Source organism: Sparus aurata, chromosome 6 (assembly GCF_900880675.1).
Source record: "Sparus aurata chromosome 6, fSpaAur1.1, whole genome shotgun sequence".
Classification (NCBI taxonomy): Eukaryota; Metazoa; Chordata; class Actinopteri; order Spariformes; family Sparidae; genus Sparus; species Sparus aurata.
This window is the reverse complement of record NC_044192.1, coordinates 23166277-23189910: the sequence shown is the minus strand read 5'-3', so window position 1 is coordinate 23189910 and position 23634 is coordinate 23166277. Positions and strand designations below refer to the sequence as shown.

The following is a 23634-nucleotide window of genomic DNA, read 5'->3' as shown; positions in this document are numbered from 1 at the left end:
TTTATAGGAGCTCAGCGGCCCCATCTGTTGCTTGGCCCCCACACTTCCCCCCTCCCTCCCGGCCCTGCCAACGGACCAACTGACGACGCCGCCTGGATGGAGATAGCGAGGGGGATCGCCTCCGGGGAGAGAGAGGGAAAAACTTTTCCTCCTTTGTGTTTTTAAGTGGCGTTTACTTCAGGGCAGGAGAAGGGGAGGCATGTGAGGGAGGACCGTTCAGTTTTTCCACAGTTTTTTTTTCAGTGACGGGGACTCCAACGGTTAATCCATTCTCCAAGTTGAGAGAGTGAGTGAGGCACCGCGGAGAATGGAAACTAGCTAACCTTCCTCACGTCTGTGGTCGGAGCTCGTCTCTCGTTTTCAAACATTTGCATGAGGCAGGGGGTAGGAACAGAACCATGCCGCTGTCGTCGGTTTAGTTAGGTCAGCCCGTGAGTTTAAACAAAAAGTTTACAGGGAGAAAACCGGCTCTCCCCTTGTGCTCTACCGCCGCTTTTGTGTGGGTGAATGCTGGGCTGTTTTTCCTGTTTGACAGGGCCGATTGTCAAGGAGAAGTTACCGATACAGCTGCCGAACACAGGCTCATCGGTAAGTATTTATAAATCACTTTTACTAAAGCTTCAAGTTCATTTTTGTGTGTGCTGGCAGATGTCAATAGCCTACTCTTCGTTTTAACGCCAGAGGTTTGGTTGGCTGTCTCATTATTATTCCCTGCCAGTGGACTTTTGAGTTCACTGAACTGTCATGGGAAACAATAGCCTCATACCCCATTGCCGATGATGATTGATTGTAGCCGAGCGATCCCACCTCAGATCATAAACCGATCAGTGCCAAACTCTACAGCTGGAATTGTTTCTAATAACACGTAAGCAAGCCAGGCTGCTCCCAGAGCTGCTCCCAGAGCTGCTCCCCCTTTACAGCGTTTTAAACTTAAGTCACATACTGCAACTTATCCTTCAGCGTTTGGGGACAAAGTCGTCATGATCCAGGGTGATTTTAGGCTTTATTTGTGTGCACTGAACCAAGCATTTAGACCAGAAACCCCTCAGTGCTGTGTTTGAGTCAGTACTGGCTAACAACTCCAGGTACTTGGGTTGTACTCGGGGAAGATGGTTAAGTAGCTCTTAAACAATTTCAGCACTGATCCGTTTAATTAACATCAAATGATATGTCAACTCAACAGATCACTTGGAGAAACAAAAACTTTGTTTTTCCAAGTGATCAACGAAAGAAATTGTGTTTCTTTATTACCACCTAATTCGTAAGCATAACTATATGGTATCATCCTATCATATAAGCATTTCATCGCCATTTCTGGCCCACATAGCGTGCGGGAAGACCTGGCCCTGTGGTTCTGCTGTGTGATCCAGACTAGGAGTGCCTCTTTGGCTTTTTGACCAGTGTGATGACAGTCTACAGGTCCTGTCTTTACTGAGGAGTGGAGTCTGTAGTTACACCCCCTCACTGAGCCCCCCCTCATCTACTTGACCTATACTCTGTCAGCCTGCACCAGATGGTTTTGCCCCTTTTTTAAACAGCAGAGAGGAAGCCCTTCCCTGCTTTGGGGGGAAAAGAGAGGACAGGAAAGGGAGCTTTAAGAGCAGGGTTTGATGAAAGTTGGACTGCACATGTTGTTTGCGTGGTACCTTTTAATTAGCAGGGACGGGAGGCTCTCGTTTTTGTCTAGTCTCGCGATTATGCTCACACCATGCAGACTGCGCAGTTGTTGTTTTTTTTTTTTTTTACAATTTAACAGAAAAAGTAAGATTGAACCCTGATCTTTATTGAAAGTATTCTAAGCAGCTTCTAGAAGAGCGTTGTTGGAGAGAGAGTGAGCACAGTAAGAGCAGCTGACCAGCACGGCAAAGCAGGAATTTCCATAGGACAAGCTTTCATTTGAAGTTAGGTAATTACTGTGTTTGGATCAGCTTTCTTCTTTAAACATGAGCAGTCTTTTTTTCCTCTTAAAACAACAGGGCCATAAGCTAAGGTTTGTTCTTTTGATGAAGTTATTGGCTTATTATCTATAGTTCCAAACTAATTCTATATTTTGTAACACAAAGTAAAAATAATATACACAATTCTTTCTTTTTAGATGACATTTAAGAACAAAACTTTGTGGAAATTCAGGGAATTTGTCGTTTCACTTTCAGCCTTTGTACATGTGAGAAGAAGAAACATTTATTTGCCATCTGTGGTTAGTTTATAATGTGATCTAGTCATTATTGAATATTTAATTTAAACCAGTGACGGAGCATGTATACTCAGCGTCTCCTCTGCCATTAGTTGCTGACATATGTTGGGACATTGTTTAAAATTGTTCGTTGTTCAAACGGTCACAAAAGCACAGTTCAGTTTCACAATGACACTGTCGCATAATGATTATTTTGTGGACGTTAACTTTGAAGTCGTCACAGTTGTTGCATTAGCATACTTCAGCTCAGTCAGGCCACAGGCTCAGGCCTCCTGCATCAGTCCATATGCGCCGCACATGGCTAGGTCTCTGAGGAGTGACTCAAAGCTTGTCATTATGAGTAAGAGCTGTACAGTACGATCTGTTCAAGATTGTTGCTGTGGTCTATCTAATAAGAAGACTACATTGCTCTGTACCTGTGACGTTCTCCACTTATCAGGAAGTGCATCATGGGTGTATTTTTAAAAGATACCTCAAGGAGTAGCCTACTTGATTTAAGGGAGCTTCTTAAAAGTGAATAAACGGGAATCTACAACACTAATCTTAATCTCTTTGAGGTAGGGATGTACGTTATGGATTTTTACCATGTCAGATATCAATAAGATAACTGATCATTTCAATTTTTTTTATATTTGTATCAATGAAACCAATTTGGCTACATATTAATGTCTTATTTATCAGCTTTAATTTTACAGATACCAATAATAAGCACTTCATATAAGTGTCCTTATAAACTGTCAGACCGATATATATATCATGCTAGGTTGTGGACAAAACAAGACATTTGAGGACGGCATGTTGGGTTCTGAGAAAAACTGATCGTAATTTTTCAACATTTTCTAACATTTCATAGATCAAAAAACTAATTGATTAATTAAGAAAATATACACAGTCATTGACAATTAAAGTAAAAATTAATTGCAGCCATAATCTAACTAAAAGATGAACTGACATGACCGAGGAGTAGCTTTGACTTGTTAGGCTCAGAGAGGGAAGGATCTGAAATCTTTTGGGTGCAAGGCAAAAAAAATCCATTGTCACATGGAAACCACATAAAAACTGATACCAGTCATTTTGCAACATCCATCCATAGGCTACTTATAGCACTTTAAACATTGGTTATAGTTATGACATGAGAGCAGTGTTGGAAAATGAAGGACATGCGTGATATTTTAGGATCATGAGATCGCAGTAGGAGGTACAATTATTGTCGAGTGGAATTTGACAAAGAGGGTTAAATGTCGGCTCTAAATGATAGAGCTGCAGTGGAAGAGCTGCAGACATATATAGGCACTGCACGGAGGTCTGAACCACTACTGACTCCTCTTCTGCCGCTATAGCAGACCTATCTACAAATTATCACACTTCAATCTGTGGCCTATTCGAACTTGGTTTGACATTCTGCCTGAGCAACTCTTCTTTCTTGCACAACAGTTTGATAAAAGCGCTATTATAGTAACAACACGCCCCAGTCTTCAGCTCTACTTCATACAGAGGTCAGTACACCCCTGGAACTTGCGTTGGCGTCTTGCTCAAGGATACATATGCGCAATGGGTGGTAACATTTAGGTTCTCTGTGCCAACCTAGTGTTCATCAGCAGCATATATTATCTGTCACACAGCACTATACTGTCATGCTCTCACTGACATATGGACATCAGACTCCACCACACCGCCTACTAAATGCTGCTCTCCACCACAAACCCTAATAGAGTGTTGTGGAACTGCCCCTCCTTGCTGCACACACTGTACGCTCCTACTAACTCCATATTAGTGCAGCATGGAGAGTTAACAGTGATTAGTCCTCACCATGGATTTTAGCATGTTAACGACCATGTGTATTTCTGATGTACAGTCCACACGCATGATTCATTGACATGTGACTCTTTTCAAAAGGCTCCTCATTGTGTTTCTGATCTTTTCTTCATGCCTCTCTATAAGTAGCTCACTGCAGTCTTAAATTGAAAGGCCTCTATTGTTTAGACTAAATTCAGGCAGGCGTGAGATTGAGGGATTAAGAGGGGAAAAGACTAATAAAATATTGCCACAAATGACCATTATTGGGGTTTGTCAAAAAATGGTTTGGCAGTGATAGTTATAAACTTGACTCGTTTGAATGATCTTTATTTGGAAATTGGAGACTTCAATAAAGTCCCATTATTACCAGTGAGATTACGACTAAAATATGATCACTTCACCTGCTGCCAATTGTGTCTTTTAAAAAAACCTATTGAGTGCAACCAAATATTGCAAAATAAAAATGAACTGTTCTAACTTTGTGTAGTGACCAAAATCCAGGAACTCCCAACTGTGCTATGTGCAAAATAAAGTTGTTTGGGTGAATTAAAGCAGCTTTGGAATTGGGAGACAAATATTTTTGCAGAAAATTGACAATTTTAGAGAGTTTGAGGTCACAAATATGTGAAGACATTTCAGGTCTGCGCAGGGGAAAAACAGCCCTGTTAATGTTTCTGTCTCTGCTGTCTTGACAATGCAATGAGGATGCACTGGGATACAATCGCTTGAACACACATACAAAGAATGAGTGAGAGACATATGAAGATTGAGCATGCAAAATTATCCCATGACTCACATATAGTGAATTTTTTTGGTGTGCACAATAGAGCTTTTAAAACAGTCACCTATGCCTATGCCACGCACTCTGGTGAGGTTTTGAAGCAAGGGAAGTGGATGTGCGTGTTTGGCGAAGGATAAATCAGGATTAAAAAAATAAAATGAGAGGAATATAACTGGTATGTGACTGCTGAATGTGACGGTAGAGACCTGTGGCCCTTGCAGGTGGTGACTTGTCGATATAAAGTCTGTATAGAAGTAAACAACAATTGCAGTAAAGCAGCCTTTTATTGAGCAGTTGTTGTTCTCATGCTCCCTCCAACAATGCTCGTAAAAAATTTACAAAAGAATTGCACGAGTGAATTGGGAGATGAAAAAAGAGAAACCAAACCAAGGACATAGATTGTGCAGAAGTTAAAATATAGGAATAAATATATATATATATATATAGAAAAGAATAAGATATACTCGGGTAGACTGGTGTACAGTGGTGGTGAAAATAAAGGCACATAAACATCATCATCATCATTGTGGTGGAGTATGGCTGCATGGAGCTTCCCAGAGTATATTGACAGGAATTACAAAACCTCCAAGCATTCAAAGTCTGCAAAAAGTGTATACTGAATATCATGTGGTGCTTTGTTCATTATGCAAGTTTTTGTTCCCCTCCGTGACACAATAGCAAGGGTTATTTGTAGATTAGCCTACGAGCCAGACAGATTACAAGCTTGTTTGTAGTTGACAATGCTAACTTTTCTTAGTCCCAGTAGTTGCCTTGTGTTTTCCAATCTCAGATTTTCAGTTGAAATCAGGAGAGAGGTGTTGTTGATGTAAAATGATGTTTTAGTGTTGATGATCCAGCTTTTTGTCCCTGTCTCTGCTCCGTGTCACTAACACAAAGGTCAGTTCCTGCTGAAACCTGATGTTCCACTTCCTCTTCTGGTCCTGAGCTTCCTGCTGTGGAAAGACAGGAAGCTCAGTAGTGCCCATATGATGTCTTGTTTAATATGATCTGGAGTGAAAGCAGATGGCACTGAGATGATGAGCATACATTTATCCACGTTTATCCAGTGTTAGGCTTAGCACAATATGGCATCCGTTTTAATAAACCCCACTGTGACGGCGTTATTCCCATGGTGCCTGTTGTCCGGACACGATCAGTCTGTCAGCTAGTCCGGGTGCCCAGCATAAGGTGGCATGATTTACGGCTGCAACTGCATAGCGCAGACCCCAGCGCATCTCACATTCTTGGTCGCGTCTTCCAAGTGACAGGCAGCCAAGTCATAACACTGCAGGTTTTCAGCTTCTCAGCTGGCCCTGGCCGTCAAGTCAGAGTAGCTCTTGCAGAATCCTTGGCTCTGATCACACACACACCCAACCCCTTTACCAAACACACCCAAATTAGCTATGTGGGGAACTTTTGGTCAGCTCTGCCCGTTCCTCAGCAGCTGAGCACTGCTCAGCCCCCCTGTAGTATTTGTTCAGGGGGAGTATACTTTGTTTCAAGGGCAACATAATGTTCTAAGAGCTCATCTCATAAGCTAAGTGACTAGCTAATGTCACTATTGTTTATCCAAGACACCGAGGTGATCATCAAAAAGATCAGAAACACTATATACTATCAGGGTTCTCCCCAGACGGTGGAACAGCGGCGCTGCGCCGCTATACCGCTAGGTCAGCGCCGCTATACTCCGCGTGACAGTGACAAGCGTCCGTCCGTCCGTCCCCCGGACTGACGTTGACGAGCGTTCGCACCCCCCCGGACAGATGGTGCGCCGCTACACTAAAAATTTCTGGGGAGAACCCTGACTATATAGACCTCTTCGGTCTACACTGAAATATCTCAACTACTGTCAGTTAAATTCCCTTAGAAATGTGTCTGGAGACATTTAAAGTCTCCAGACTTTGAACCTTCATGACTTTCTTTATCCTCTGACTTTTCAAGCATCATCACAAGGTAGACATGCTTCTTTGCAAATGAAATATTTTGACAACTTTTTGAGGAATTGCTGTAAAATATACCACCGATTCAAATGAGAGACTAAACTTAGATGGTGGACCTAGTAAAAATACATGCAAAACTGTAGCATGTTAGTGTTGTCGCTGTGCATGTTAGCATGACAATATTAGCATTTAGATCTATCAGCAGCTAGAGCCTCACAGAGCTGCTACTCTTTTTCTTGTTGACTTGTATTGAATTAGTTGCCAGGCGACTTTAGCTCGTAGAAAATTCAGTGTGGAAGCATTGGCAGGTTTGGGGGCCCTCTGGAGAGCTCAGTCAGTAAGATAGATAACTCTGTTTCGAGTTAGGACCCCCTCCCTCCATCACTCACCAGCCGTCTAAAGGCACATACTTGGCACCCATCTTAAACCAAACACTCGGGACCTACCAGTTTCCTTGGTGCTCTCAGCCATCTTTATGCAGTCTCCCTTTTCGTCCGCATGGTTTCCTCTGAGTGCCACTAGAGGTCACAGCATGGGCCTCAGAGTCTTTGTTTTGCCCCATAATGGCTCTATTCTCCCTCAGCAGCAAGGACTTCCAAGCCTGCTAGACATAGGACACCATTGTGACTCACAGAGGGGTAACATGAGGCAGACGCACAGAGATGTGGGAGTATACATGCGTGAGTTTATTAAATTACTTTTAAAATGGTGTTGAAATATTAACTAGTTCACACTCATAGTGTTAGTGTTACTGGCAGACAACCCCCCCCCCCCCCCCGGCCAAAGGGGAAAAAAAACACGTTTTAACAATCGGAATATAACATTTAACAGTAAATGAAGATGTTTTGAGGTCGAAAAGACAGTAGATTTTATCACTTGGTATTAGCATTGATGATTATCTAAATTTGATAAGCTGACCACAAAACAGTCATTCAGAGTCATGGCCCATGACAAGCAACAGAGGTCGATGCCAGTGTCCAATTACAGTAATTACTATAAGAATGAGCTACTGTGTAATGTGATGTGTCACTATTTTATCTACCCACATGATTTAGTACAAAGCTGTATTCAGATTTGATGTGCTGTATGTTAAGTACAAGAGACATCAAACAACTTTTTGTCTTAGTCCTTTGGAAGATAAATGGGCTCTAAACAGACATCTTTTATACTTTAGTGGTGTAGATTTAGTTAAATATCTTTATAAACCCAGTGATAAGTACACGATGCAGCATGTTGTGTAGCAGAAGATGAGCTCAATCACTCATTGTTAAAGTTTTACATGTCTCACCAGGCACAAAAACCAAGAATTGCACACAGAAAATGGTCACAGCAGGTAAAAAGGGGAAGGCTTTCAGAGCTGAGTCAGACAAAAACGAGTTCTACAAATGACAGCTGGCAGGTGCAGGTGTTTCATATCCAAACCAACCAGGTGGCTCTGTTCTACATTCATGTCATATAGAAGAAAGGCCAACTGGGGCAAAAGGATCTGGGCCAAACCAAATGCACTCAACATCAAGTTTAACTTGAAGCCCGAAGTAAAGTGTATCTACTGAAGCCTGTTGGTAAATTTTTTTTTGGAGGTACACATTAACCTTTGGACAGTTCCACATTATAAAATAAAAAAAAAGTTTTCTCTCATGTGACCGAGACCAAAGAGCGAAACAAAAGCCCATCACAGTGATGTTACTGTCTCTGTCAATCCATTTTCTAACCTCTTATCCTGTTTAGGGGTCACATGGTGGTTTAGTCACTGGTTAATGGGCAAGGGAAGCCAGTCCTATCACAAAGACAAAAACATTGACACTCATATTCACATTGACTTGAAGTTTCAAATATGTTGACGATACAAATATAGAGAGCTGTCATACTCAGACTCTTCTTGCTTTAAGATGAAGGTGCTTACATTATCCACCGTAGAGTTTAGTTCTTCATTTGAAGTTGGCTGATGTTGATGTGAGACTATAGTCTTGACTGTCTACAAAGATCAGTCTCAAGCTGTCCTCAGTTTGTTAGAAAAGTTACTGTATTGTATGTCTGTCTTAGTCTATCCAGTTTGCTCTTTTTACAGAAAATAAACTATCCTAACCTTGTTGATTGCTACGTTTCTATTGGCAAATGAGATTACATTTACTGATAGCAGTGGCTGATTTATCTGTCGTGTCACATCATATTCGTACTGGCACATTTATGAGCTTTGGGCCCGTTTGTCACACTTTAAGTACTGACATTTTTTTATTTAAACATCGGTGTCCGCAAAGAATTTTGATGACCAGTCCTTAGTTCAGGCATTTCTTCAACCTTTAGGTGATATCTGTATAGATTGCACTGTAGTCCATCTATTAGATCCACAAGTAATTTTATAAGCAAAAATATTGTTTATTACAGAGTACTGAAAATGACTGATGAAGGACTAGTTTTAGCAGTTTGGGACATTTTCATTAGCTCTTTGTTACCACATTGCAGCAGGTATATTAAGTCATAGGCCTACTTCTAAACTATTCTACATATTATCTCAATTTCAGCTCAACTGGCCACATATACATATAGTACACATTTCCCCTAAATTCATCTAAAAATAAAAGAAGACAACGCATTGTCACTGATGGAAAGCAGAGGAGAGAAATAGGTACTGGAGAGCTGCGAGTGACTAAAGAAGAAAAGAAAACTTTCCAGTGGACTCTCATTTTTTCCACGTAAAATCATTCATAGGCACGACATACAAATTACACAGCCTTGTGTATAAGAGAAGTCGAAACAAATGAGAAAATAGATTTGAGTTGAGTAAATTTCCAGGTAAAAAACGAGACTTGGTGGACAGACAGGGCAGAAAGGGAAAGACCTGGCAGGGAGCAATGAATAAAAGCAGGGCAGACTGTTCCTGACTGTTTGTCTCAAGTCGAAAACGTGAGTTAGCTGTAATATGATCTCAGCTGTGGTGAGATCATACAGGAGGCCTGCCAGCAGCAGTCCACCCATAAGCCTTTAGCCCCACTGCAGCCCTCTGTGGCGCTCTACAGGCCTGCCAGCTTAAATATCATTTATAATTTTTTCAAGTACTAGTCGGTTAGCTTCCTATAAATTACAAAGCAGTTGGAAGTGAAATATAAACCCTAGAAAAAATTGTTTTTAAGCTATATCTTGCGTTTAGATTATACTTGAGCTTGTTTTTAGCTTGCATAAAGGGGCACTAGCGATTGTTTTGTTGAAGGAAACTTTCCAGTTTTCACATCAACAAAACTGATAATAAATAAAAATGGAATTAATTAAAGCAAGACAAAGACAAAAATAGAAACATAGAATTTAATATTAAAGCTTTTATACATTGTATTCAACTCCCACATATACAGATATGACCAAGATGTAGAACTGCACTTGATTATTGCAACCATTACTGTAGCCCACACAAGTATAACACTGTTCAATATTGCGATGACGATATAACTTGCGATTTAAAAAAAAAATATATTGAAGTTTGCATATTATTTACTATACTGTTAATGATGGCTAACGTTAGTTTTGAATCGTTCATGTAGGTCTTTATGGTTGTATTGCAGGTGGTGAACGAGATTGGTCGTGTTTCCTCTAGAAGTTGCAACAACTGCTCGCATGTTTTAGACAGTACCTGTGTTTGTAACACGTCGTCTCTCCTGAATCCAAAATAAGTCCATATAGCAGAAGTGCTGTTTATTTTCACCACCAGGTCTTTGTTGACCACATATTCATGGCCTTTCTCTCCTCCCTCAGCCATCATAACCTGGCAAACACCACCAAACTGATGCCGATTAATTTTGTCAGGGTAGCTAACGGCTAGCTGGGGCTTCATCTGATTGGCCCTTGTATCCGTCTGATAGGCTAAATGTTGGCATGCTCAAGGTGCATGCATGGCACATGTAAACAAAATGATTTTTCTTATTCATCTGATAGGCAGTCTTTTGCAATGTGTTAATCGCACATGTTCATATTGCGATGATGATGAACACTTGATGTATCGGGCAGCCCTAGTATAGTGTAGTAATACACACAAAAAAAGTTGAAATTTTGTGTAAATGTAATTGCACAGAGTCTTGGACTGCACAGGATACAAACAGAAATCGCACAGGATAGTTGCTTTGTGTAAATATGAAGGATATACTGTTTAAAGCGTGCATATATACTGTATATAGCGATATGTATGCTGATTATATATATAAAACAATTGAATATTGTATATACATCTATAATGACAATATGAATGTGTAATATGCATCTATAATGTAATACTATGTATTTATTATATTATAAATGTGTATATAATAAATCTAGATTATTTTTCAATCTAAGCCCATTACTCTTCTCAGGTGACCCACCACAGATGTGTCATGATAATAAAGATTCAGGGAGAGCACAGGAGAGTATTTTCTGTCTGCCTACACCACACCTACTCCACGTTACACCCTTGGAGAGGTTAAGCACCAAAACTACAGGGTTAGGAAAATATCTCAGGGGGAGTGTGTCTTGTAGTGAAGGGGGTGTGATGTGTTGACTGTTAAACTGCAGCTGGATCCCTGCTTAGAGGCGCCATTATGGATCCAATTGTATTTTTTTCCATAACCCTGCTTCTGATTGATTTAACCTAGTCTGACCCTTTCCCTAACCAATCTCATTCCTCATATCTGAATGCAGCCAAGGGAGGCAACCGCTCAGAGGCAGAGTAAGCTGGTTCTGGCGGGGGACGCAGTGGGTTCAAGCAGATCCCCACAGGGTCCTGGCCCATGAGTTACAGTGGGCGAATGTTTGTTTAGTGCCTGACAGGAACGCGCGGGTAGATGTTCCACACGCAGACCCTATGGATATCTAACTGCGGATTGGTCGGTCCGGGTCTTACAAATACAGATCAACGGCTGGTGGTTGCGAGCAAATGAAAGCATACACCATTAAAGTGGAAAAAGTGATACCTTAAGGGTTCACTTTCCATCAGGCACGGACGAGCAGGGTCCAGTTGTCTTCAGCAGAAGCTTGACACAATAGAGGCATTCAAGATCGGAGAGAAAACTAAAAAAGAAGTAAAACACAGTCGTGTTCGGGAAGTTGCAGTAACACGCAGAAAACAGAATTTTGATTTATATTTTATCACAAAATAACTTTTACTTTTAATAAATGTTTTCTTATTCAAAACCAGCGAACTTCAGTGTAATTTGTTACCATGTCATCATGCAAGTATAATCCAGTGTTCATAGCCACAGTAACATAATTTGAATTGCAGGTATTGACTGTTCACACCCCTTCTTTGTTCTTTCACTCACCCAAAAAGGTCAAACATACAGTCCAGGTTCATACAGTGAAAATGTTTGGCATAAAGCAGCCGTCCTTCTAATAAATCCTGAGCTCCATCAGAGCTTTCTGACCAAATTTGCTTCAGAAGATAGAAGTTTAATTCTGCTTCCTCTGTCCTGTCAAGTTTATAACTAGTGTTTAGTTTTGCTGCTTTAATGTGCCTTGATACCCACTGCAGTGAAATCACTGTGCATATGGGAACATTTAAAATAACTGGAACCAGCCTATAATAAAGTAAATTGTTAACTGTAGTTTAAAAGGCAGTACAGGGACTGGGGGGGGTGAAGTGAAACGTGTTGGTGGGGACCGCTACATTGGAACAAATTATTTACAGAGGGACATCAGAGCCAATCCAATACTTGACTAATGCCACAGCATGCAGTATTGCGCTGAGTTGCTTAGCTTTGTGTGTTGAGTTTGTGACAGCTGCAGACATACACAGCCGCCAGGAAGAAGTCATAGTTGACTTGAATATTTTCACTCTTCCCGGTTCCCTCAGGGGTACTCAGCTTTTCTGTGTTGATCAGGTTAAAACTTGTTTTTTACTGGACTGATATCCAGCCACACTCTTGCTTTCCTTTTCCACAGTTCATCACATTTTCTGTTCTCTTACAGTCGCCAAAGCTGCTCAGATGGACTTGAGATAACGCCAAAAGAAGTTCTGCCCTTTTCCTGAACATCAGCCTACCACATTCACCCAGAATGGCAGATCCCACTGGGCTGAGCTCCGAAGGGGCCGGTGCAGGCATGGCTGAGGTAGACGCCTGCAGTCTGGAGATAGAGAGAAAGTATGATGTCATCCCTGCCGTCATCTGCTCCATGTGTTGCCTGTTTGGCATCATCTACTGCTTCTTTGGTGAGAATCCCCAGCGGCTCACAGACCTTGACATCAAGCGAGCTGAAAGTTGTCTTATGTAACTGTAAACTTATCTCCATTGTGCATCCTTCAAATATATCTGATTGAGTTGGATAAACCTGTGCGGTCACTTGATGTTACTGATTTTTTCTTCAGTTATAGAAGGCATATTCTGTTACTTGTTAAAGATCTGACATTGTTGTTCTCTCTTCGTGCAGGTTACCGCTGTTTCAAGGCCGTAATGTTCCTGTCTGGTCTGATGTTCGGCTCCGTCATCATCTTCTTGCTTTGCCACAAGGAGCACGTGCTGGACACTCAGCTGAGCGTGGAGGCCAGCGCTGGTATAGGCCTTGGTATAGGCCTGCTGTGCGGTTTGGTCACTATGCTGGTGCGAAGCGTTGGCCTCTTCATGACTGGCCTGCTGCTGGGCCTCCTCCTGGCCCTTGCTGCCCTGCTGGTCACTCACCAGTTCTACACTCCAACCACAGTCTGGGTCCCACTGGGTGCACTCCTGGGAACAGGCATGCTGTTTGCCGTGCTGACACTGCAGTGGCAGAAGCTCTTCACCATGCTCTCCACAGCTGTGTTCGGGGCAGCCATCATGACAGTGTGTGCTGATTACTTTGTGGAGATGCTGGTTTTGGCCACACATGTGTATGAGTGCTTGCGCCTCACACCGGGGCCACCTCTCTGCTGGTACAGCTGGGTCATTCTGGGCATCTGGCCCGCCCTCAGCATCATAGGAGTACTGGTCCAGTGGAAACTGACGGACGACAGCTTCTCGCACACTGAGGGTAAGCTTTATTTCAGACCTGTTTATTGGGTCAGAGCACCTGTTGATATGGAAATGTGACGCTGGTGCAGGTACAAAAAGCTATCAATTATCTTAATGCATATTACTGTATGTATGAAGTGACTGAGAATTCCCACTGCTTAACTGGTGATCTATTAATTCTGAACTGATCACATAAAGATATAGTGACTTGATAATTTGTTAATTAGGAGAAACAGGAATTCATGATACATCCTGCATTAATTCAATTCAGCATTAAATCATCTTGAGTCATATATTAGTTACAAGGATACAAAAGTAAATTCATTATTTTTTTAAAACACAAGGCTTTTAAAAAACAGAGGGATTTACCTTACATCTGCCCTTTGTTAATTCTTCTTAAAAAATAAGAATAAAAATTGGAAAATGCTCTCACTGTTATGAAATTCAGAAAAAAGATTAAGTTATTTACATTTTTAAGAAACAGATATATTTTACTGGATTCTTTAGTATCTCCACTTGCAAATATGTGAGATTAACAACAGTGTAATTTGTTTGTAATTTTTAAATATATCCAAACTGAAAGCCAAAGTCAGTTCTGCTGCTGGGAGAGAACGTCCATCAGAGTAAACATATAAGGAGACGTTAGTAAAAGTAAAAAAAAGAAGATGCATTAAGAAGTCATTAACAGAAAACAAAAAAAAATGCTTTCAACCCTGAACCCAAATGCAAAAACAATTACACACACAAAAAATAAAAGAAGGTGCAACATCCTAGTAAATTCAAATTCAATGCAAATAAAAGGCTGTGGTTATACTGTTGTGAAAGTTATGTTATATTAAAAGACATCACTGTAGCTATCTTTCATTAAGTCAATGAATGTGAAGGATCTTTACTTTTATCCTTCACTTAGAGCAACAAAATATAACTCCCTGGAGAAGGATAGTTGATTGCTGAGTCTCATCCCAGAACAACCTGACCTGCCAGCACAAAGCATCAACTACACGTCCTATTCCCACTGCATCTCTATAGTCTGTCCAGAAGGAGTGTGACTTGATAGATGATGAGTGATGTTAAAAAGCTGACTTTGAGTCTTCTTCTCCTTATAGTCGTCATCAGTCGGAGACAGAAGAGAGTCCAGCTGATGCGGATTCGAGAAAAGGACGCCAAGAAGCGACAGCAGGCAGGTGGGCAGGAAGGCACGTACCGCCGTAAACCCACCCCAGTGAAACGTTACGCTGGGGACCTACTGGCACCGGTCAGTGTCACCCAACACGGCGTGTGCTGTAGATACTGATGCCATTAAATACTTGTCAAGTTGACTCCACTATATTTGTGCACCTTGCTTATCTCTCCCTGTGTTGTTCTTCTCAGAGTTACCTGCAAAGTCTGCGGGACAGACAGATGGGCACCGGCACTTCCCTTAGCAGCCTGGGCACCGCCAACCACACCATGATTGACCTGGACTACGACACCGGGTCCACCGCGCCCCTTACAGCGACAACTCCGGTCGTCAGGGTCTGAGCAAAGCAGAGATAAAGAAGGGACTACGTAGTGCTCTCTGGTTCACCAACTGTGTCTTCCTAATGTAGAGTAGAACCAATAAACTGCTCCCCTCAGCTGAGGGTTCGTTCTGCCCTTGAACAGTTCTGGAGCAAAGATGGATTTCTTCCTGTCAGGATGCCCCTGAGAAACAGAATGCTGCTTTATAGGGAGAAGTGTCACGCTATAACCACTGCAACCACTGTGTTTCTCAGAGAAACACTAAAAATAACAGATACTAACAGAGTAAGGTCCTTCATTTCCTCTCATCATGTATTGAATACATAAATGGCAAGTATGAGCCTCAAAAACCAGACATTTTCCTGTTTTGGTAGTGAACATGACAAAACAGTGTGTTTGACATTACATGTACTGTACTTCAAAAGTTAGTCATTGCCATGAAGTGTTGTGTTATTACCTGTCTTACTGTTTAACTGTGTGGACGTAGGAAAGTTTTAACAGTGTATCAACTTTCATTTTCTGTATTTTTGTAGATGCCGTGTGGCGAGAAAGTAAGATATTACATGTAGTTGGAATCATGGAATATGAAGCAAAAAACTAAATAATGCAAATAAACTACAGTTTGTATTGTTTAAAGCTCTTTACATGAGTTTTTAGGGGGATCTCTTCTAGCAGCGATCTTTTAATTCTGTGACTTTTCTGTGTTTTATTGTTGCTCCTTCTCAGAAGTTAGACTGTCGTGTATGCTTGTGGAGTAAACTTTTTATAATTTAATTTATATATTGACCAAGTACATGTTAGTGTTGACGAAAAGGACAAAAAACAAAGCATGTTTGTTGTTAATTTGTAGATTTTTAAATAACTATCCTATTTTTCTTGTCTGTTTGAATTTTGCAGGGACAAGGGCACTTGTTACCTGAATCTGTACATACTTGTTGATAGAAAATTCAAAATGAATAAATGTGTTTGATACAAATACATTTTTCTTCTCATTGGCTGTGTCAGATAAATAGCACTGTTTGTTTCTCTGGGATCTTAGCAACACTGGCGGCATTACTCACCAGATTTTTCATGGGCGAGAAAGAGGTCATGGGGAGGATTTCCTACTCTGCAACCGGTCGGACTTACTTTTTTTTCCCAGACAACACAATGAAGGACAGAGTGGCCTTTCATCATAGCAAACATTCAATATTTTTCTTTCCTTTTTGTGGGAATGTTGAGCCACTTTTCTGGCGACAGAAAAAATTGCAATCAGAAAAAAAACATCTCCTCTGCTGACATTTTGTCTCATTTAATTGTAGAAAAGGTTACATTTTCACTTAAAACAATAAGGACACAGATCTATTTCACATGATTTCTAACAGACCAGTGTGAGTCATGCGATAATTGACATGTTTAGTAACATTTTAAGAGGACTGAACACACTCAGAAAGATGACTAGTTCAACAAAATGTCCTCACAGAAAGTGCACACTCCCATCATCGTATTACATCTCACTGAAAGTATTAAGACAATAATCTGACACACATGTTGGAGAGAAAAACTGAAGGCCCCCCCTTGATTTCTCCCTGAGATCATACAAAAGCTTACATAATTCTCAGCGTCACAAAAACACACGTTTGTGCTCAAGAACTAAGCCTCGTTAAAATCAGCCTGCTGCGGAGGGCAGGGCTAGCTTGGTTAAAATCCAGTGAAATAAAATCAGTTACCACTCTAGTTTTTCTTTTTGATGTCTATGATAGTTCACAATCAGTCACTGCTGTTGAGGTTGCCTGGTTGTCAATGCCCCTGGAGTGGAACCAGCACCCCCCTGCCTCAGACCTCGTGGGCGCCTGCTGCCCCCTGATGGTTGACTCCTAGCACCGCATCCAGCGCTCCTTCTTGCTCAGTGGGTAGCCTCTGTCTACTGTCAGCAGCTTGTTCACACGCCAGTACTCATCTCCCTTAAAGAAGAAGATGTTGCCGTTGGTCCAGGTGAAGGCGGCGTCTGGACTGGAGGGCACCCCGGTGAAGAGCATGGACAGCGGTTTGGGGTAAGCAGTTAAGTCCGTGTACTTCAGCTCATCAAATTGCCAGTGCTCTGAACCCTGCACCGAGAAAGAGTCATGGGATAAGAAGAGAGGACTTTTGAAAGAGGAGTCATCAATAAAGTCATGTTTTCACCATAGATACCTTGATAAAGACCAGCTTCTTGTTCCTCTCCAGGTACAAGGCTGCATCGATGTTAGGAGGGATGCGTTTGACTGATTTTGGGTAACCGTAATCCAGCACGAGCATGGTGTACCTCCACACTTTGTTGCCTGAAACAGTGCAAACTTTAAGTTCTGGACTGGACCGCTGAAGAACACATACATACACATGACCAGAGGTACTGGACAACATCTGTACCTTTAAAAAAGTATGTCTTGTTGGTTCTTTGAGAGTGAACAGCTGCGTTCAGGTTGCCGGGGAGCTCCCTCCACAGGCTGTCAATCCTAATAGGTGTGTTATGTCCCAGGTCGGAGATCGTCCACACGTAGTCACCACTGAAAGCAAAGGTTTTCCTCCATGGACCTGGTTAAACAAACCGTGAGCTTTTAAACTGTTTGTGACGCATTTTGTGGTCCTACAAAAACACCGTCTTCATATAATGCGACATCAGATATTGATTTGTTGAGGTTGATTGATTTAGAAAGATCAACATCATCACAGTACCCTAACACAAACAGGAGCTGGACAAAATAATCAAAACCTGTCATGAAAATGAACCTGGAACAAATTGCAATTGCAAAAACCCAAATTTCTCAAACTGTTTTACTGGACAACTGCAATGATGCTGCTTTTTTTGACTGATGCACATGCCAAAGATGATTTGTTCTCTGTGAAGCAGATATATTTGCTGTCTCATTCACATGCAGGAAATAGACAAAATGTTATCTCAAATTAGAGGCATTTGTGGTTGCGTTGGTATCAAGGTCTGAAATTTTGTTTTTTTAAGACCTTTATCAAAACATCATTTTGGCTATTCCCTGTGAATCCAGTTTGTTTTGACTGCAATGAACACAGTTGGGGCTTTTCCAACAACAGTGAATCTATAACTTACCCAACATGATGGCATCCAGGTTGGCAGTGCAGGGGTTGGGGACGTTCTGATGGCTGCTTTCTGTGGGAAACAGACTCTCGGGGGTTGTTGAGCTGGCCGAAGTGCTGGTGGCACGTTTGCCTGTAAATCAGAGAAGTTACAGGTGGCATAATAAATAGATGTGTTGCTTATTTTTGAAATCCATAAACAATGTACGTACAGTTTAAATTGACTATGAGGAACTTTTAGGTGTTTATGAAACAGTCTCATGATGACTATAAACGACCTGGAACAGCATATGAGACCATCAGCAAAAAGACTGCTATTTTTATACAGTTATTAATGTTCTTGCTGGGGTCCGATCATATACATCACATATAAAATCACACATTACCTCATGGAGACCAATCCTGCGGTCTCAGTTGGTTTTCTATCAACTCATCGATTCATCGACAAGTCATAACAGTTCTAATCTTTACCTTACTGTGAACGGCCGATCGTCACACATCCTACCCATAACCCTCACAACAATTAATAATACTGAAAAATGACATGATGTTTACTGAATTCAAATAGTGGAAAGAGGACAAGATAAAATAAACTGCGTAATGACTTCAAAGTCATAAAACTTCAGATTAATGTATCTTTGGCGTATCAGTACTACAGAGACAGATATATCTGAAATAAGCAAAAATCAGCCTTAAGATTTATCCTTCAGCCTCTTATCTGGAATTAACAAACAGGTTTGTATAATTCCCCTAAAAACTCTTTTAAGAGAACCTCTTAAGTATTTTCTACGATGCCATGAGACTTAAGCCTCATTAGGAGGTTAATATGTCATTAAATCTGCGTCTTAACAGCCGCATGAAGACACAAGTCACAGGCACTGATTTATGCAAATTCACAATCAATATTAGTCTGTCAGCTCTGATCCGGTGCAGTGGGCCTCCTTGATGCACTCACCATATAACGCCTGGATTCCTTTGATATCGTCCGAGTGCAGCCTGAAGTTGGCACGGTAACCAGCGTAGACCGGAGCCATCAGAGCGCTCCTGTACTGAGAGTGACCCAGGCCGAGGGCGTGGCCGATTTCATGGGCAGCTACAATGCGCAGATTAGTGCCATAATATGACCCCTCAGTCCAGAGCTCATCCTCATCGAAATGGACAATACCAGACTCTGGTGACTCAGCATGGGCCAGGACGTGACCTGCAGGTGGTACAAACAAACAGTTCAAGTGAGAGTTTCAGGAGACTATGGCAAGCCGTTTTAACATTTAATGGAACCACACTCCTATCTGTAATTGCATTTTAGATAGTCATAATAGCATTTCTCCTAGTCAAAATTGTATTCTTACTAGTCAGAATGGTAATTAAAGATATCTGTAATAATGTTCTTACTAGTAGAAATGTTATTTTAAGATATCTACAACTTTGATTGTACTAGTCAAAACTGAATTTAAGATATCTAAAAATCCTTAAAAAGTATAAGTGGCCGTTTTAACATTTAATAGCTAGACTGGATATGTATTACAGATATCTGTAATTCAATTCTTCTTAGCCAAAAAGAACATTTCAGATATCCACAATGACATTCTTCCTAGGACAAATGACATCACTTTTGCCATTCATGTGTATTGGGCTTTCAATTTCAGATATCCATAATTACATTCTGGATATCTAGAATGAACATTCTGGATATCTGCAATTGAATTCTTACTAGGAAAAACTGCCATTTCAGACATCTTCAATCCAATTGTTACTAGACATAATTTTCATTTTCGGATATCCAAAATGAATAACTATGTAATTTTAAATATCCCAAACTACATTGTGACTAGTAAAAATGTCATTACGGATATCCACAATTCGTATTAAGACTAGTAAAAATTCAATTGTGGAAATCTGTATATATATAGTGGATATGCATAATGACATTTTTACTAGTCACAATGTATTTTTGGATATTCAAAATTACATTCTGGATATCTGGAATAGTTTTTCATTTTGGATATCTGAAATGAAAATTATGACAAGTAACAATTGGATTGAAGATGTCTGAAATGGCAGTTTTTCCTAGTAAGAATTCAATTGCAGATATCCAGAATGTTCATTCTAGATATCCAGAATGTCATTGTGGATATCTGAAATTGAAAGCCCAATACACATGAATGGCAAAAGTGACGTCATTTGTCCTAGGAAGAATGTTATTGTGGATAGCTGAAATGTTCTTTTTGACAAGGAAGAATTGAATTACAGATATCTGCAATACATATCCAGTCTAGCTATTAAATGTTAAAATGGCTTGCCATAGGAGACAGAAGCTGTAGCAGTTTGTGTTACACAGTGAAATAACATGTTTAACAAACTAACCACGGCCGTCAAATGGGACACTGCAGCCTTTTCTGTCATGGAAGGAGATCCTTATGTCTGCTCTGCCATGGTGGATCTCTCTGAAGGTCAGAGGAGTCACATCACTCCAGTACTTGAAGGCGGAGCGGATGGCCATGTTGACCAGTTTCTTCTTCATGTCCGGTGTGTAGTTGATGATGCGGTAGGTCAGACTCCTCTTTCTCCAGCGACCTGCAAGAGAACGATCCCCTTTTTTTTCTGAATCACCACAGCAAAACGGTGTGCCTCGACAAATGTCTCTTGATAAAGGTTTAGAAAGCATTGGCGTTCTCTTTCATAGCACTTTCAAATAAGGCGTATATATACTGCCACTTGAGTTGAGTTTGAACAAGTGGTTTTATTTCTTTAGCAGTAATTCTATTTGCGTGAATCATTTGAGCAGTCTCTCTTATATGAGTTAAAAGCTGCTGCCTTTAGAGACCAAGGGAAGTCTCACCCAACACTCTGTATCTGTGCTGTCGCTTGTTGAAGGGGTCCTCCATGCCACAGCGCGGCTGCCTCATCACATCCAGAGTAGGTTCGTCTACTTCTCCAGTAGGGGGCAGATCGTTCACCCTCTGGAACACCCTGGAGACAGAACAACACATCTGCACACTGACATGACAACACAAGGTGGACTGCCCGCGTCCTCCTCTGTGCTTCAACAGACCCTCAGCTAGATCTAACACGTGCTAATTTATTTTACCTGAGAGCGTCAATCACCTCCTCCAGGTAATGAGGGTCCTGTGGGTCAGCTGGCTCATTCAGGTAGCCATACTGCTTCAAATAGGCCTGTGAATGCAAAGACAGAAAACAGAGCTGTCACGCGCTTAAAAAGACACTGTGAACTTATGTTGACAGTGTATGTACAGACTGCTCAGATAGGCATCGTGTAAATGTATGTTAAAACAAATCAGAAAGCAAACTATCATCTTACCTTTGCTTCATCGAGTTCTGTCCACTGCACCACTGCACAGATTGCTCCACTGAGGCTGAGCAGCAGCAGCAGTCCTGTGTAGTCCATATTCAAGTTTTTGTTTTTTTTTTTTACAAAAGGGTTTCTGTCCCAAATATCCAGGGCTCAGATAGTCAGAGCCTGAGAAGTGCTCGGCGGAGCTGCAGACTCTGTTTGTTCTCTGAGCGCTCCAGCGGTTTTTAACCTAGCCCGGCGCATGAGTCAGCCCTGTGGCTGCGATGATCCACATCGGAAGAATGAGGATTGCAAGAGCAGCCAGTTGACCTCGAGCCAACATGTCTGCTGTTAAACTGTACAGCTGCTCAGAGAGGATGTGGAGCTGCAGCAGGGGTCTTCACACTCCCACAGTTTACGGGGTCGAGCCACCGTTTAACTCTCTGACAAAAGGAAGGTCTTCCTGAACAAACTACACATAATACTATTCCTTCAGGGTCAGTGCCATTTCGTTGATCCCTGGTATTACACAGTACTGTGACCGTGCAATGAGGAACCTAAACCACAGACAGTGTTTTTCCCCTTCACCTCCACATTCCTGTCATTCCCACACCTGTCCCATCTGAGACAAATATTTATGTTCACTACCCAATTAATCCACTATTGGACCCACCCTTGATGACAGGTAAAAAAGGATGGACCAGACATGGGGTTGGTTTGGCTATTGCATGTTTTCAACAACAATACCAACAACAGCTATATTTCCTTTTTTTGCAAAACAAATGTAATCCAAAAGGTATTAAGGGATAAAATCATGTTCAAATGCAAGCAAAATGTTAACCTAACCACCAGAAAAACAAAACAAAGGTTTGTGAATTCATTGACAAGTGTTTAAATGAGCCAAAACAGGACAAAAAACTAAAGGACAAAATGCTAATTTTTCATTAATAGCCACATTAATCAGAATCAAATAGGCTAACAATGACTGAAATCACTGAGGCATAATGATGGTAAGTGAATAATGAGTCACTGTCAGGGGAGCGATTGGGAATCATGCACTAACTGTGCAGCTCCTCTGAGCCTTTTAGCCTCTTTTAGCTCAGTCTTCCTTTTCGTCAACTCTAACAGCTGCTTCCACCAACAAAATTATAGGCTTGTACAGACAGGCGAGCAGTTAGCTGGCTAGTTTACCATCCAGCAAGATAAAATGTCAGACGGTGATAGAGAACAGAAGTGAGTAAAAATGGGTCTTAAATTCATCAAGGTGGCCAAATACATGACTTCAGTGTAAATATAACATTGCTATTGTCTGTTGGATGGGTGAAGAACATGAGGCCATTATAGCATGTGAGGATTGTGTGTTTGTCAGCTTTCTGGAGATCTCTCAGAACCAACGGGAGGCAACATCATCCGGCTAACGGTTTCTGTTTCTGCCTCGTCAGCCAAATTTAATTCCTTCTTGTATTTTGCTCATCAGAGGAAAGACTTTTCATAACATTTAGGAAATTAGTTTTCAGATGTATACATTTTAAACAAAACAATAATCCACAGACTTTATAGTTATTTAGTTCTGGATTTCACTGGGATATTTGTAGGGTATCTTTACAAAACTTGGTGCAAGACCACAACATACTGTAATGAATAAACTATATACAAATGTAACATTAGCATTAGCCGACAACACAGCTGGTCTCAAGGTGTAAGTGCATATAGGATGGTGGGCATCGTACAACTGTATGGTACCTTACAGACTTACAGACAACACACTGACACTAAAGGTTTGTGTTTATCTGCCAACTCTGTCTGATGGTCAAAATCCTAGCAACCGAATTACTCATGCAGGCATTGAGGTCAGGCTGTTTCTTGTATATTCCTTTGATAATTTTAGAAGAAGATGAGTCCACATGCTGCACATTCCTCATTGCATCACAATTTTCCACGGATAAATTAATCCAGAGCTTAAGTGCACTCGTTTGCATTTAACACCAAAGTGACACAATTCTCTGTCTTTGCTGACCTAGATAGAAGTGAAACTTACCCAAGTCAGCTCCATCTGCTTCCTGTCTATGACCATTGTCATTATGACCAATTATGAAAATAAAGGAACAGAAAAAAGG

At 41.2% G+C, this 23634-nt stretch overlaps 2 protein-coding genes across 6 annotated transcripts; one reads left to right on the top strand and one right to left on the bottom strand.

Moving 5' to 3' along the window:
• Nucleotides 1-63: 63 nt before the first annotated feature.
• Nucleotides 64-16134, top strand: LOC115584065 (transmembrane protein 198-like). Of its 5 annotated transcripts, none has more exons than XM_030421457.1 (5): nt 64-588; nt 12641-12881; nt 13100-13675; nt 14763-14840; nt 15028-16134. In XM_030421457.1, exons 2-5 carry the CDS (start codon nt 12728-12730, stop codon nt 15078-15080), a joined length of 861 nt encoding a protein of 286 aa, XP_030277317.1. In that variant the 5' UTR covers nt 64-588; nt 12641-12727; the 3' UTR covers nt 15081-16134. The 5 variants fall into 5 exon arrangements, with proteins under 5 accessions (XP_030277317.1, XP_030277316.1, XP_030277312.1 ...); XM_030421456.1 differs by having other exon boundaries at nt 14763-14852; XM_030421452.1 differs by having other exon boundaries at nt 14763-14911.
• Nucleotides 16135-16423: 289 nt separating this feature from the next.
• mmp19 (matrix metallopeptidase 19) lies at nt 16424-22963 on the bottom strand. The gene is made up of 9 exons (XM_030420173.1): nt 21545-22963; nt 21314-21399; nt 21065-21195; nt 20590-20799; nt 19181-19426; nt 18239-18358; nt 17545-17709; nt 17329-17456; nt 16424-17243 (listed from the first exon to the last, which is right to left on the bottom strand). The coding sequence occupies exons 1-9, from the start codon at nt 21629-21631 to the stop codon at nt 17013-17015; spliced, it is 1404 nt and encodes a 467-aa protein (XP_030276033.1). The 5' UTR covers nt 21632-22963; the 3' UTR covers nt 16424-17012.
• Between the last annotated feature and the right edge of the window lie 671 nt (nt 22964-23634).